The following is a 16,575-nucleotide window of genomic DNA, read 5'->3' on the forward strand; positions in this document are numbered from 1 at the left end:
ATGATTCTCAATAAGACACAGTTGAAATCGACATTAACTCCCACAGAAAATCAAGTAGTTCACAGTATTATTTCCTATGAGAAGTGTATTCTGAAAGAAATCCCTAGCTTGCAATCCTGGAAAAGGCAGATGATGCACAATCTATCTGCACGAAAAAGAGCTGCCCTGAAGACATTAAGTAATTATCCAGATTTGTTAATTAAGCCGGCCGGCAGAGGCGGAGGGATTGTGATCTTCACTGTGGCACAGTATCGGAAATTGGTGATGGATCCGATAGGGGATAAGAACAATTACACAAAACCCAGGAAAAGACCCCACAGCTGAGATCAATAATGAGATTGAGGAAATACACAAGTACCATTGAATATTTTGAGAACGAACCATTTGACCCTACAACACAACATTTGGTCACTATTGACATAAAAACATTGTACACCATTATACCACAAGAAGCTGCAATTGTGTGCATCCGGGATCACCTTACGCACCACATGATCCAAAACAGAGTGGCAGTGAATTTCATCAGTTAATTGTTGTCCATAACGTTGTCATAAATTGTTTCATGTTTGATGATCATTTTACCTGTAAAAAAGTATGAGCGCGGTCTTTGTACCAAGCCTTGCGGTACTCTACATGGCTGCATATGAGGATGAACACGTATTTGGGAACAACAATCCATTCTGCCAGAAGATTACCAAATGGAAGAACTACATAGACGAGACTATTTTTTGTATGGCAAGGAGATCCATGTACCCTGATGGAATGTTATACATGGCTCAATGACAGGACTCCGAAGATAGAATTTCCAATGTCTAGCAGTTCCAGTCACATAAATGCCCTTGATCTCACTATATTGAACAAAGGGGAGAATTGCTTGCAATTTTTACAAGAAAAGTACAGCTAGAAATGTGCTTCTCCACTTTACCAGCTACCACCTGAGAACCTTGAAAGAAGATCTTACTTACAGTACCTTAGGATCCACAGAAACTACTGACACTACCGATTTTCTACTCCATGCCAACGAATTGGAGAATAAATTGAGAGCATGGGGGGTATCCCAAAAAATTATTAAAATCTTCCAATAAGAGGGCAATATATACCCCACGAGACAACCTTTTAGTGCCTCACGAGAGATTGATATCGGACAACTCACTTGCGTGACCACATACAGCCAGAGCACGGGACGACTGAAGTCAATAATTAAGAAATTCTGTCCTACTGTCCACATGCGCCTCCCGGGAGAATCCTTGCCACGCATGGCATTGAAAAGATCTAGCAATCTGAAGGAACACCTGACACACTCCCGGATAAAAGAGACTAGAACTACCCTATGGAATTTGAGGGAAATCACGGAGCACAACCTTTGTGGTACGTGCACAGAGTGCAGATTTACCAAGAACATTAAATATTTCCTATTGACCAAAGGGAATGGGTTATTAAAAACTTTCAAATTGTAAGACCATGATGGTGGTATATGTCATCCAATGTCATAGGTCTAGGTGTAGGTTTCATACAGCACCTATGGTATCCAACTATATTGAATTCCAGCATGGGCCTGATGAGGTTTTTTTACTACCAACACAAATGTGACCAATGTTCTAACGCAAAGAGGCGTGGTGGATCCACAAACCTTCAACCCACAGTAGGGGTCTGATTGAGGAACACCCTTTGTGCACATAGTATTAGGTAGATGTGTTATTGCCTGGCTATCGCTGTACAGTGTGCTAACAGGACCTCTGTGCGAAGGGTCAGAAATGTGAGACGGACACAAAGGTATAGGTTTCACAAAAGTTGCCATTTTATTAAATAAAAAGAGGTGCGATAAATGCCTTTCTTTCCCTGACCTAACAAGGATGGCCCTGCCTGGCAAATTAAAACTAAAGAAAAATGACATGGTGTCCAAAACGTATCTGACCCACACACTAGTACATACAACAAAGTAATACAAGGAATGTCTGGCTGTTTTTAGTTCCACAAAATAGTATACCAATTCAAACTCAAAGGCTTAGAAAGGCTTGTCTCGGGAGGATAGCTCAGGGGTAACGTGCTCGCCTTCGAAGCAAGACGACACGGAGCACCACAGGTTCGATTCCCCGGGTCCGCGCTTAGAAACCTCTGGGTATTAAGTGCGTTATAAATAACCAATCATATCATACTCCTTGTAACCAGGGTTGGACTCCCTTCCCCTGGATCAAGTCAGGAATACCTCGAGCAAAGTTCTGTTCCAATACATTTCTGTGCAACAACAAAGTTCTAGTCGACGTAGCACAAAGTCTCTTCTATTTGCTGGCTCCTTCCGCTTGGCAAGAAATGTCTCTTTTATAAAGTGTGACAAACCTGACGGTATTCTCCCAACTAAGCCCCGAAATTCCTCTGTTCAGGTGGCCAGGGGAGGGCCATCGCTTTTGTATCCCAACGCTGAGGGTGGACAAGTGAGGGAGGATCACCAGAGTAGGCGAGTCTGGGGTGGTTAATTTGGGAGACGCTCAGGCGAGGCGCTGTATCCTATTAGGAAAGCAAAGCGGAGTAACAAAACAAGGCGCTAGAGGCACAGAGATAAAGAGAGACAGAGCAAGTTCACTGGCGGCACGGAAACCGCCAAAAGCGGGTGGAAGCGACTCGAAATAAATGCAGAAAGTGCAAGAGGCACACAAATGAGAAAATGAATGTGCAAGAGAGCACAGTGAAAAAATGAAGGTGCAAGAGAGCACAGTAAGAAAAGGATGGCGCAAAAGAGCACGGCTAAAAAGTAAGGAGAAGTGAGAAAGAGGCACAGAACGTTAGAAAGAAGGTGCAAATGTGCACAATAGAGAAGATTGTGTGCAGGAAGCATAGTAAAGAGGAAAAGGACCGAGTGGAAGAGAAGGAGAGGTGCCAGAGAGTAAGGAGAGAGGTTAGACGTCAGAAAGGTTGTGCCCGAGGGGAGCAGAGAACCCAGTGTTCTCAAAGGTCTCCGATGCTACCACATGAAAGAACTTTACAGTGGAAGGTACATCCTGAAAAGAGGAACTTTTTGTTTGTTTATTGAACTGCGTAAAGAGGGGCCTAGGCTCACGGAAAGGAACCCTAAAAGAACCACTAAAGACATTTTGATCTTTTGTGAAAAAAATCCTAGACTTGTGGGAGGGAACCCTGAGAGGCCTAACAGAAACTCAACTGTACATTGAAAAGCCCATCCTGACAAGGGGGACTTTTTTCTGTTTGTTTGTTGAACTTGGTGAGGAGGGGCCTAAGCATGGGGAGCAGAACCCCAAGAGGCCCGCAAAAGATATTGTTGATAAAGACCTTGTTGAACTTTGAGAAGAGAGGCTTGAACTTGGGGAAGTGAACCCTGAGAGGCCTAACCGGAACAGTGTTTTATTTTTTATTTATTTATTTTTTTGGGAGCTGGAAGGATCAACGCTTGGGGAAGGGAACCCCAAGAGACCCAGAGACATTGTGAACTCTATTTAATTGGTGCAAGAGCCCTACATGGAAGGTTCCAAGGGCAACCCAGTTGTATTGGACTACTTTGAACTGGCAGAACTACACCTATGCATAAGCCTACCTGAAACCAGTTGCGGTTTACATTTCCTTTTGAATCACCATTTTTCCTTTAAGCATATCCCTATCGCATTTGATTTAAGAGTTAGGGCAAGCATAGGTTTGGACACAGACGAACTTGGACTTCGGGAAATCGACGGCCCTTAGAAGCATCAATTGAGGGAAAAATCCTCTTGGAGTTCAGGCCAGGTAGGCATTACACCAACCCGACAAAGTTTGATAATAAAGGTTTTCAAACCGTTGCTTTTGAATCTGTGTCTCACTTGATAACATGCCTGTCTCACAAAAAACATCTGTTATCCTCTGCAGTCTCCAGCTTCGCAAAGCAAATCTTTATATTTATACATTTATATTAACTTGTTTATATACAGGAGGAACAAATGTCTTTTGATTATAAAAGAACGTACAATAGATAAGAAATCAGATTTGACAGAAAGCAGTGAGCTTCTTACAATGGAGTGAGTTTGAGGGACATTCTGACCAAGTTGTGGAGGGGAGTAAATGGTACTGTCACCTAGGACACATAAGCGGACATACATAGATTAAGGACAACCAACATTGGTAAAGTTTTAAGTACAGGTAGGCGCTACAGCCAGTTGTGCACAGGACCTGACCATGATGTGTGAAGTGCTAGAATGGAGGCAGAGGAATTAACAGACAGACAGGCAGGTTAGATGCTAAGGAATACTTTTAGCTAATAGGCAGATGAGAGGTAGGTTAAGAGGGTAACTCAGAGGCGATGAGGTAGGCTTTTAGTCAGGTTTTGAACAGATCCATGTGGACTGTTCCTCGGATGTCCGGGGGAAGAGAATTCCATGCAATTGGAGCAAGAAGAGAGAAAGAACGGAAGCAAGTGGAAGTCCAGGGAGGGCAAGGAGCCACAGGGGTAGTCTAGGAGGCAGGGCAGAGATTACAAGAAGGCTTATAGAGTTGGATAGAGGATAGATACAGTGGTACCTTACCGTGGATAGATTTGTGAACCAGGAGAAGACAATTTAAATCTGGCCCTGTTTTGCATCATCAGCCATTCAGCCTGGTGACGGTACGAGAAAATAGGTGTGAAGTAAGGGAGTTCAAAGTGGATCCTGGTAGCAAAGTTAATGATCTTGTTGAGAGGACAGAAAGCATAGTTGGGAAGACCAAAGAGGATGCTGGCACAGTCCAGTTTAGAGAAGATAGGAGTGGTTAAGAGATGCTTGGTTGTGTTGAAAGGAAGGAGGTGCCTGATTTTCCTAATATTTAGAAGGTTGTGGGAGCTGTTACATTTGTGGAGATGAACGTAGAGAAGGTGTGAGAAGGGTCATGGATGACGGCAAGGTTTCTAGCTGAAGAAGAGCAGGGGAGAGTGTCAGTTGGGAATTGGATAGGCAGAGGAAGAGATGAGAGCTTTTGGCAGGGATGTAGACTACCTCTGTTTCAGTAGTTTGACATCAGAGAGTGCAAAGCCATGCAATATTTAATGGCAGAGAGACAGCTGGAAAATTTGATAGAGAGATCAAAGGAGAGTTCAGGAAAACGATTTGGGTGCCTGCGAAGAGTTGGTACGAGAACCCAAACATTAGTGCACCAAGAGCATGTATAGTGTAAAAAGGAGCGGACCCAAGACAGAGCCTTGTGGATCACCAACATTTAGAGTGGATTGAGAGGTGTAGACAGAGAATTAGCATGGTGCAAGGTCGGATTCAATCCAGGCAAGGGGCTTGATCGCAGATCACAAGAAGAAAGAGGGTATTAAAGGAGATCAGAGTGATTGACCGTGTCAAAGGCAGCAGACAGCTCAAGGAGAATAAGGATAGCGAATAGGTCTTCGTGCTTAGCAGAAGCGATGGAGTTGGACACATTCATGAGAGCCGTTTCCATGGAGTGCCGGGATTGGAAAGCTGCTTGTAGGGGGTCTTGAAGGTTGTGGATGTCTAAGGAATTGGTAAATTGGTGGAACACAACCCTTTTGAGCACTTTAGAGTAGTGCAGAAAGAGAGACACAGGACGAAAGATAGTCGGTAGGTTCGGGTCCGCCCCTTTTGTTTTTTAGGAGAGTGATGACCGTGGCTGTTTTCAAAACAGAGGGAAAGCAAGCAGAGTTGTAGGACAGGTTGAAGAGTTCTGCGAGGTGAGAGGCCATTATAGGGGCAATAGGCTTGGCTAGCCGAGGAGCAAGAAGGTCTGATGGGGCACAAAAGGGGTTAGCCTTTATCAATAGAGATAGCAGTTCATCAGAATTAGTGTGACCAAAATGGGAGATGGAAGCAGAGGATGATGGTAGAGTAGGCATGGTGTGAAATTTAGGAGGAGGAGGAGCGAGTGTTGTGAAGACATAATGAAGCAAGACACAGACAACAGATTCAAAGTTTAAACAGAATTTCAGGATCGATGAAGGCCTAACTTGTGTAAGGAGCTCATGGTGGCAACAGTAAAGACAGACACAAGTGATCACAGTTCAAGAGTGTTTATTAAACTAAGTGCAGGGTGGAAAAACACCTAACCTAAATCTAAGATGGAAGCAAGCGTTGACCACCAAATGAAAAATAAGGCAGTCCTTGTGGTGTCTTGTCAAAGTAAAAGGCCTATACTAAAAAAAACACGATTGCCAATTCCTTACAACTAATTACAGAAAGACTGTGGAATAGGATTTTCAAATAAAGGAAAAGGTGTTCCCAAATAATAAGTCAGGATGTGATGGCCTTGAGGTCTCCCTTCCCCCACGTTTTTAGCATAGGACAAGGTGGGATTCTGGCACACAGTACACACTCGGGCCTTCCTAGCACGAGTCAACAGTTCTGTATCAGAAAAAGGTAGCAGGCGCTCCTCTCCAGAAAGAACATGGCATGATAACCTGTTCTGAGAGGAGAGTTTGCAGCACACGCTTTCTGCTCACTGTACCTTTCACAGATGGGAAATATCCATTTGCATATCAGTCTTTGTCCCACCCACATGGGCAGTCCAGCACCGAAATGCTATGGAATATTTGTAAGAAACTTGGGGTTGGTCACCCTGAGTTACCTAGGGGTAAACAGACGTGGACTCCCTGCTCACTGTGCTCAGAGAGACTAAGCTTCACCTCACTGATGAGGCCCAACAAGGCTGAAACATGTTTATGGGGTTGCTTTTGGTACTCTTGTTCAGAGAGGAATTGCCATAGCATTTCGGTGCTGAACTGCCCATGTGGGCGGGACAAAGACTGATATGCAGAAGGATATTTCCCATCTGTGAAAGGTACAGTGAGCAAAAAGTGTGTGCTGCAAACTCTCATCTCAGAACAGGTTATCATGCCATGTTCTTTCTGGAGAGGAGCGCCTGCTACCTTTTTTGAAAAAGTTCTGTATCAGCTATAGGGTTCTTCGATGGTTAAGTCTCCTTTCAATAAGAAGTCTCTTGCCTTCAAGGGCCTGATATTTTCAACAAACACAAAGTTCTCTTCCACATATACTTTGGGTGAAGGCTTCGCCCCTGGGTCCCCCTCTTCCGTGTGTAAACCTCTTTCATGTCGTATTCAACAAATCAACTAAACAGTTCCTTTCCCAATGAACGTTGTTTGATGACTTTCCACCCCTGCATCTCCCTCTTTCGGGCTCAAACCCCTTTCATACGTTAGTCTCCCTTCTTCGGGTTCACATGGCTTTTCTTACTTTCACAAGTCTTATTGTCTTTTCAAGCAACTTACTCTGGACACCCTTGGTCGGGCTCGCTCCTGTCCACACACTGTTCATGGGGACTTCAGGCTTTGCCCCTTTTTGTCAGCTTCTCTCCAACGGGTTCACTCTTGCCAACTTTTGTATCACACTGTTCATTCGCTTACTTCACCATTCGGGATTCATCTCACTTTCCTTCACAATCTGTTGGTCAAAGACTTTCAATGGTACAGAGGATTTTACAAGACCCCTGTATCACCACTTTCACCTCTCTTCGCTTCTTCCCAAGGCCTTCTGCTTACGGTAGTCTCTAGCATCGGGTAATCGCCCAGAGTTATTTGCGTGAGCACCCGCGTGGTGCAGGATGCCTCTGTTGCTATTGTCTCACCCAGCCCTCCTTCATCAGTAGTTTCTTTAAACCTTTCAAAGTTCAAATTAGCTGTTGGCTAATTTTTGTTCAACACAGTTCGGCTTCTTATCTGCTCTCCCCTCGACTCACCAGCTGTGATGAACCGATTGGCTTTCTTCCTCTTTGGAGTCAAGGTTGGTACCTCTCTCCCTGGCTTGGTAAACGGCAGAGGAGGCTCTTGTGTACCGTTGACATCTTCTGCAATACACGCTAGCTATTGTTCTCAGTATTATGTTTCCATCTGTGGAGGTTTCACAGTCCTTGGTCGGAAAGGGCAAGGCCGCTTCTCTCCTTGTCGCCCTCACGCTATGCGCCATCTTTCGCCTCCTCTTGAACTGCTGTGCTGTGTTACCTCTCAGGTCGTGCGGTCTGCCTTGCTCGTAGTGTGCTCTCGTGCTCCGCCTTTTATTCCTGTAGGGAAAGGAAGCAGGCCGCCAGGTGTGTGTGATTCGGGTTACTTGCCTGACTGTGCCTGACCCTTGGGTTGGGACATGTTGGGTAAACCATTTTAACGTAAGTCTGTTTTTTTTATCACAGTGAAAAAAAGTGTTTGTATTGGAAAAAGAGGGGGGTTAGAGTTTCTGAGTGTCCTGCGGGGAAGGATGGGGAAAAGGTGTTATAAGAAAGAAGGTGATTAGATAACTCAGAAACTAGGATTTGTAGGGGTTATGAAACGAACGGGAATGACATGGATTCTTATAAAATAAACAGGGGGAATGGTGGAAATGGTAGGGTTTGTTCAAAGAAGACTGGGAGTTTGGAGTATTCAGATAGGAACCAGGAAAACAGGGTTTCTGGGAGTTGTGGTTCTTAGAAAGTTTACCAAATACGAATGGGTTGTTGGCTTTACCTTTGGGCAAGGGAGATTCAATGGGTGGAAGGGATGAGCGGGAATAGCTTATAAAAGCTTCAGGGACTTTGTTCCCCTCACTATCCTCCCTGTGTTGGTACCGCGTCTCACCTGGGGTATTTCTCTGAGCATAACCCTGGGGTCCTCTACCCATTTGATCCTCCCCCACTGGTACACCCCCAGGAAGTGGATCCAACCGCGATGGCAGTGTCCTAGCCACCTGAATATGGGATTCCTGGGCTCTACCTGGGGAAGTACCCTCAGGTTTCTTACTCTTGCCCTATACCAAGGTGGGATTTCTCACCCTAACAAAACTAAGGAAAATCTGAGAAAGGAAGTTCAACTTGTTTGTGTCCAAAGCCTATCCTTGCCCTCACGACTAAAGCTTAACAATGTGTTGGAGTACTGCGGCAGCATGTGCATAATCTAGAGGATAGGGCAGAAGACGTGGCGGAGGTGGGTGGGGGGGCAGGTGCAACAACGTACGCATTGTTGGGCTCCCGGAGGGAGAAGAGGGTACAAGTGCGACCGAGTACATTGAAACCCTGTTGCAGCAGGAGATTGGCCCAGGGGCCCTCAGCCAAGTATTTGCGGTAGAAACCAAAAAGGAAGATCTGTCCTGTGCCCAAAACTAACCTATTCTGTCCCTACCACTTTAAAAACCAACTGAAGCACAGGAGAATGACTGCCTTCTCCTGTGGTCTGCTTTTCAGCACAGTCACTTTAGTAACTTATTCATAGGTTGTTCTTGGCAATTACTTTAATTAGTTCTTACTGTTCAGGAATGGGCTCTTCAATTCCTCCATCGTGTCCTTGGCACCTTGGTTCCCCCTTCCAAGGTTATTCTTCTTTTTCTTCTTGTTTATCACACTTGCCAATTTTTCTCTATATAATGTCCAGTCTTTTCCCTTTCCTCCAAAACTTGATAGTTACTGGGACCAGTATGAGGGTTATAATAACGATTCTCACTTATCTCCACTTCTTTATTCTTACTGCGATGAGTGTAAGTGTTCCATTAATGATGCTCACTTGTCTCCACATCTTTGGTTTTACTGGGACGAGTATGAATGTTCCAGTAATGATTGTCTTTCTTCTCTACCGTTCTTTACTGTTTCTAGTATGGGTGTCAGGATTCAAATAATGATTCTCGGCTTTCTCCGTTATTCCATTTTCATTGAGACGAGTAGGAGTGTTTTCATGTAACTTCACACTCTACTTTGGTAATCTTAACTTCAGGTTCTTACTGGGACCAATTTGCTTCTTCCATTTGTTATATTCGATATCCCTCCTGGGTCTTCCGCCTTCCCCGTTACCTCTTTCTCTTAGGGTTAGCGTCACCGGACCGGGTTTCTGTGTCTCGCACTGTGCCACCTCCGTCCGGTGAACAGGTCTTTAGTCTCTGTGTTGTTGTTGGACTCAACAGTCCACCGCCTACCGGTCACGCCACCATCTAGGCTTTGATTGCTAGCCTAAGACTCCCTTTCCTCAGCTTCTCTCGCTTCAAACATGACTCCTCCTCCTTGATTTATTACGCATTGCTGGGTCTTCCCTGACAGAACGTCAAGGTCCTTTGCTGTTTCCTAAATACACTCTATTACTTACACAATCTTCTCAATATTACATAAATATTCTTTCTCATGTTGGTTTAATGTTTCTACAGAATGATAACAAACATCAGCTTGTTCCTCTTGTCTTCTTCTGGTAGGAGCTGCTAATGTTGGTTTGTAGGTGAGTGAATTGGGGAGTTCTTCTTCGGAACTGGAGTCCTTGGCCCCAAAGGAGGGGGGGAGGTACTCCAGGTAAAGTCCAACTTGCCCCTACCACAGGGAGATTATCACACAGCGGGCTCTCCTCAAAAATCTTGCAGGGAAAGGCTACCCATGGGGAGAGGTGACTGAATCCCATGATTCATCACGCTATCCACAAAAAGCACTGGAAGTATCTCAGATTCAAGTTTCGGCCTCTCTTCTGCACCCAGGGTTTTCACTAAGCTGCTAGCAGCAGTTGCGGTTTGCTTCGTCTGTGCCCACTCACAAGATCTAGCGTTGGCACACTTCAACCGGACATGCAGCTTATTGCACAGCTTGGGCTTCTCCCTGAACTTCAAGAAGTCTCAAGTTTCGCCTTACCAGTACCTCCAATTTATCAGTGCAGTCTTGGACACTCGCATGGGTCGGGGTTTCCTATCTGAGGACAGAGTGGTGAACATCTTCAAAATGGTCCAAACTTTGCAACCTCAGACAGTTCCATCCTCAGCTTTTCTGCACCTGCTGGATTTGATGGCATTCTGGTGGTACCAGAGGCCCAAATAGGCAGAAGGTTGCTACAGTGGCTCCTGAGCTCAGTGATTTCAGTTTCAGGGACAAACTTCAAACTTTCTTCTGGTCTCTGAGAGCGTGCCCGAAGACCTACAGTGGTGGTCCGTGAAGGATAACTTCCCGAAGGAACTGTTTTTTACATCAGCCATATCAACAAGACACTTCAGTCATGGATGTAGGCCTGAAGGCCTGGGGCGATCGCCTCCAAGACCTTACATTGCGCAGACTTTTGTGTCCATCAATCTGCTGGTACTGAGGGCGATCAGGCTTGCCATGGTCTCTCCCCATTGTGAAGCGCAAGGCAATACTGGTTCAGACAAACGCTGTAGCCATTCGTTATTTGAACAAGAGTGGTGGCATGGGCTCATTATCTCTATGCTTAGAAGCAATGTGATTGTAGTTCTGGGCTCTGGAGAACAGAGCGTCTCTGACTGAGGCCCACCTGGCTGGTAGCGGATCAACTGAGCGGACGGGCATCTACCTCCCATGATTGGGAGCTCTGCTAGGAAGTTCTGCATGAGATATTCTCCTGCTGGGGTACTCCCCAGGTGGACCTCTTTGCTTCCAGTGTAAACAGGAAGGGCAGGTGGTTCTGCTTCAGGGAATTTTCTCATCGGGGAGCTCTGGGGGACACATTTACGATTGAATGGGACTTCAACCTTCACTTTGCATTCCTGCTGATCCACGTCATTCTGCTGTTCTCGGGAGACTGCGTCTGTTTGGGTCCACAATTATCTTGATCACTTCGGAATGGGCCTGGTGAATGTGGTACCCAGAATCGCTGTATATGGCCATCTGTCCTGCCTGGTGGTGGGGAGCGTTCTGCACCTGAACCTCTGCAGCCTGAACCTTCATGCCTGGCTGCTGAAAGGCTGTGGTATAGGGAGTGGGAGTTTTTGTTCTGGACGTGCTCCTTTGTGCTAGAAGGCCTGCCAGCCAGTCCATTTATGCCTGCTGGTGGCAGAGGTTTTTTGCTCGGTGCCAGGATAGGGATTTGGATCCTTTTACTTGCTCCACTTCCTCTGTGTTGGAATTTATTTTGTCTTTGGCCCGGACGGGCCTACAAATTGTTACAATGAAGGGGCATCTTGCGGCCATTTCAGTCTTCAAGAGGACCCGGGATCAGGGCTCCTTTTTCCTAATCCCCGCAGTCATTTAATTCTTGAGGGGTCTTTCCCCCACACCAGTTTGTTGTTCCTGTGTGGGATTTAAATTTAGTGTTGGCGTTCCATTTGAGCCGCTTAGTTCTTGTTCTTTAAGACTGCTTGCCCTTACAGTGATTTTCCTGGTTGCCATCGCTTCTGCAAGACAGTTGAGTGAGCTCCAGGCTCTGTCTGTTAATCTTTCCAACTTGGTTTTCTCCAACGAGAAGGCGACATTGATAGTTAGACCCTCCCTCCTTCGTTCTGACAGTGGTCTCTGATTTCCATCTGTCTCAGAAGATCCATCTACCTGTATTCTTTCCTATGCCTCATCCTTTCAAGGCAGAGGAGCATTTCCATTAGTTGGATCCAGAGCAGGCCTTCAAGTTCTATGTCTCCCGGACAAGGGAGAACAGGACTGATGACAAACGTTTTGTTGGTTACACGGGGACCCTTGCGGACACTGCTGTTAACAAACAGACGCTTTCTCAATGGATCATTCTCTGCATCTCTACATGCTACGATCTGGTGGGTAAGGATGTCGCTTATGGTCTCGGGGTTAAATTCACCAGAGCATTGGCCATCACCTAGGCTTTACAATGTGCAGGGCCTGTTCTGGAAATTTGCCAAGCGGCTACTTGGGCTTCTTTGCACATGTTTGCTAAGCATTTGTGTTTGGATTCAATGTCTGTTCAGGAAGCTTGTTTTGGCAGAACAGTCCTTCAGGGTTTTCTGGTTTAGGTAGTGTCCTTGCTACCCTCCCTCCTCCATGTGGGTGTACTGCTTTGGTAAAATATAGATGAAGATTCTGTGGTATGAAGGAGTTTGCTAGAATAACAAATTACCTACCTCTCAGTAATTTTCTTTCTGGTGGACGTTCCTCCCACAGATTCATCAATGCCTTCCCTACCTGCCTATTGGTGTAGCTAGTACCCCTTAATTCTGCGATCCCTTAGTGTTAGAGTACTAGGGAAAAAGACTGGAACTGAGATACCAGTCCAATGTCCTGCCCAGCGCGTAGAGGCGTCGGGCGGAGCCGCATTGTGCCCCCCGGCGGCAGAGAAAGTTTCTGAAGAGCAACTGCTGCTGTGAGATAGATTTTTAGATGAGGAATACGCAGAAGGAACGCCCATCAGAAAGAACATTACTGAGAGGTAAGTAATTTTGTTCTTCTCTTTACACATATCAATGATGCATAGTAGGGATGGGAACTGAAAGGAATCGAACAAAGGTCACTCGATGAGACCAAGGGTCTTGTCAAGAAGGACAATGTTCATCGACCAACATTACCATCAATGACTATACTGTACCTAGCAGCTAAAATGCACAATGTTTTGCTTGGGTTTGTTCCCCAAATTTCTGTATGAATCCGTCATGTGCACAATATCAATGCTGTCAATAGATGATCAGTCTATATCAAAATAACATTCATAGAAATGAATTATGTTAGAGTATTGTAGCATCAGTCTTAAATATATAAAGTAAAGAAAAAAACGAGTAACACCTGTGTTTATATACACAAGATTACAATTGTACAAATGAGAAAACTCATAAAAATGCAGTTTGGTTTTGCTAAATTCCAATGGAAACAAGGATTTGGAAATAGTTTTTTGTGCGTTGTAACATTTTTGTAAATTTGTTCCTCAAAAAAGTACCCGTTTTTCTGGAGCATTTGGGCTGTTTCACACGCTATAATCAAGATTCTAAATCCAGGTGCATATATTTTGAACTGCCTTCAAGAAGTGGAAATATCGATTGCATTTTTATTTAAATTCTAGTGGTTTATCAATAATTTTGCTTGTTGGTAATTCAGGTGTGTATGTTTTGCTTGTATTTCTTAGTGACATGGACTCCCTTAAGAAAGAGCGCTTTTCACTACCAGTGGTTTGCGACTCCATCCAGTCATCTTTTGACACAGTGCCGCAACAAACACCAGAAGAAAGAAGTGAATACTTGGATATGAGGAGTTCAACGTCCGGGTGTAAGAACACAACCACTGAAGAAGTTTCTGGTCATTTACTACCAGAAACTGGCACAAATACAAGGCCTCCTGCAGAGAATGCACGTAATGATTTCCCAGAGAAAGAGTCTCAGAAAGCAGCTTCTTGTTTAAGTAAAACTGCTTTACAGTTTGATAAATCTAACAGGTTAGTGTTAATTTGCAGGGAATTGTTTACATCTTTCTAATCAACCACATTAATCTGTAAGTTATTTTATGATGTGCACCCCCCTCCCACATCATGTATAGCCCTGCTTTAAATTGGATTTCGTTTACAGCCATTTTGTGCCTCAGGCAAAATAATTCTGGTTACATTTTAATGTCACTATGCAGTTTTACATAGAAATGTACAAACTATTTCTAGTTCATGCCTCCTACCACAGATTCCTCATTTTAGAAATGTTTCTAGACTGAATCTTTAAATGTTTTAACATCCGGGAGAGGTGGAACCTCCACTCTGCACAGCGTCAATGGCACTATCCTCATTTTCGAGATTAGGGCTTCACATTGCGTCCCAGTTCCATTAGTTTGCATGCACATACTCCATTCCGAACAGGACCCCTGTTTCTGATGCATTACTTTATTTATATATATCCTAATATCTCCCTCAAAACCATGTGGCTGAATTCCCGGGAAGACTGCATCTATGTAACTAATAAATCCCAGGACCCTCAACCCTAGCCCACAGCTAATTCATCTGAAATTTGGAGCCTCTTGTCTGGCTCTTCAGCAGTGCAAGTAAAAGAAAAATCAGAAATAATGAACAAGAAAAGATAGCTATCGAACAATAATGTCCCCATACATAATGTCGCTGCAGGCAAAGCCATTGGCAATATTATATATGGTGACATTATGAATGGGGACGGGTTGCAGGGATGTCCTCTTCATGTTCAATGTAATAATTTCTCTGCAAAAAAGCTGCTCTAGAACAAAGGGGGGGAGGGACTGTCACGCGGAAACCCACTAATGTTACAGTGTAATAGTGTAGAACATATTTATAATGAATTGCTGAGAAGAGAGCGGAATCAGATCATAACTCGAAACATATAATCAGTTATACAACAAATTTTATTAACATCAAAACAGTTAAAAATATGTTGATCTGAAAATTTTAGCCTTATTTCTTATCAGGCTTACACAAAAGATTAAAAGTAAAAGTTTTTTTGATGAAATGCCATGCATTCATGATATGGGTGTAATATACAGTCAATAACAAAAGGCAATTGCCCGGCAGACAGAACTCTCTCCAAGTGAAAGAGATCACGTGGGAAGAGGCTGCAATGCTCTAAATAAAGGCAACCTGCACATGATCGAAATTTCAGTCAATATTAAAATACATTGAAAGAAAAAAATACCAAAGAAAATCAAAAACCATGTCATATTCAATGTATAGAACAAAACTCACAAAAATACAATAATTCATAGCACAATGGAATAACATTGAAATCAAAAATCATTAAAGTTCAAAACTAGAGGTCATGACAAAATGAGGTGCATTAAGTCAACTACAACTTCAGTAAAGACTAGGGCAATTAGACCGAGATGTTCACCCGATAGATCTATATATCGGTAGTTTCGACAGTTAGATGGATCTAGTCAATGGTGACTGATACACGTCTTCCTCAGGACAAGGCACTAAACAAAAGAAAACATTTCCTTTTAAATTCTTGTTAAATAAATAAAAACTGCAACTTTTTTGTCAGGAGACATTTTTGCGGGGACATTGTTAAATGGAACCGGAAAAACAAGGCCCTGAGCGAGTCGCTCACCCCAAAGCACTATCTTCAGTAGTGGCACATTTCGAGCCCAATGTCAGTCCATAGTGATCCCATCCCTACTCTAGACAAAAAGGATAAAGAGCTGGGGGCCCTGCACTCTCATCCTTCACGTTGCTAAATTAGTCGATCATGCAAGGCATACTGGAAATGTAGGCAGCCGCCGGTGGCGCTGATGAGGGTACCAGCTCTTCCTTCATTGTACAGCTGATCTTTGCCTTAAATCCAAGTAGTTCATTCCTCCAGACTCTGGTCACCACTGCCATCAACACCACACACTCCCCATCATCTCCAATCAGCTCTTTCAAATGGCACCAGTGAGCAGATCTTGCCTCACCGGCATAGCCTCCTGCTTTGCATCTGTAGCTTCTGCTGCCAGATCCTCATTTTATCAATGAAACCAGGTGCATCTAAGCTCCTAACAGATTTGTATGAAGCACTCTGCATTGTTTGAGATTGGCTGTGGTGAGGATGACTTTGAGGACGTGCTGCTTGACCTGGAAAGTCTTATACTGGAGGAGATGCCCCTCGCTGCCCTGTAGACTTTAACCTGATTAGGTGGCCTGACACTGCTCTAGAGGAGTTTACAGACCGCCTCAGAGGTCAGCGATCAGTACGCATTCTGGGATTGGATGTGTTGCTGGGTGCTATCCAAATTCCATCCATGAATTTGCATCTTTCAACTTGGTGATTCCTTGGGAGATTGCCTCCTTATGGCTACCCAACCCATATGTGGTGATGGTGCAGGTTTTGACTGAAGCTTTGGAGCTCAGCGCTCCATGGGTGCTTACTACCATTCAGTGCTGCCCTTACAGATCCGAACTTTAGAGTTGTGGGATAAACCAACCACCTTCAGTCCTTGCCATTTCCTAGAAGGTTGCTTTCACACATCGACTAGCACCTACTTATC

The 16,575-nt window shown here is 44.4% G+C and overlaps 1 protein-coding gene across 8 annotated transcripts in view; it reads left to right on the forward strand.

The window, feature by feature from the left end:
* The window catches only part of RELCH (RAB11 binding and LisH domain, coiled-coil and HEAT repeat containing), a 1,825,259-nt gene that overhangs the window by 479,737 nt on the left and 1,328,947 nt on the right, over positions 1-16,575 (forward strand). For all 8 annotated transcript variants that reach the window (XM_069613666.1, XM_069613665.1, XM_069613669.1 and 5 more), the window contains one exon: positions 13,733-14,038. In XM_069613666.1, coding sequence (XP_069469767.1) covers positions 13,733-14,038 — 306 coding nt within the window. The remainder of the gene's footprint in view (positions 1-13,732; positions 14,039-16,575) is intronic.

The sequence above is a fragment of the Ambystoma mexicanum genome, chromosome 5p (genome assembly GCF_040938575.1).
Source record: "Ambystoma mexicanum isolate Mex_15411 chromosome 5p, UKY_AmexF1_1, whole genome shotgun sequence".
Classification (NCBI taxonomy): Eukaryota; Metazoa; Chordata; class Amphibia; order Caudata; family Ambystomatidae; genus Ambystoma; species Ambystoma mexicanum.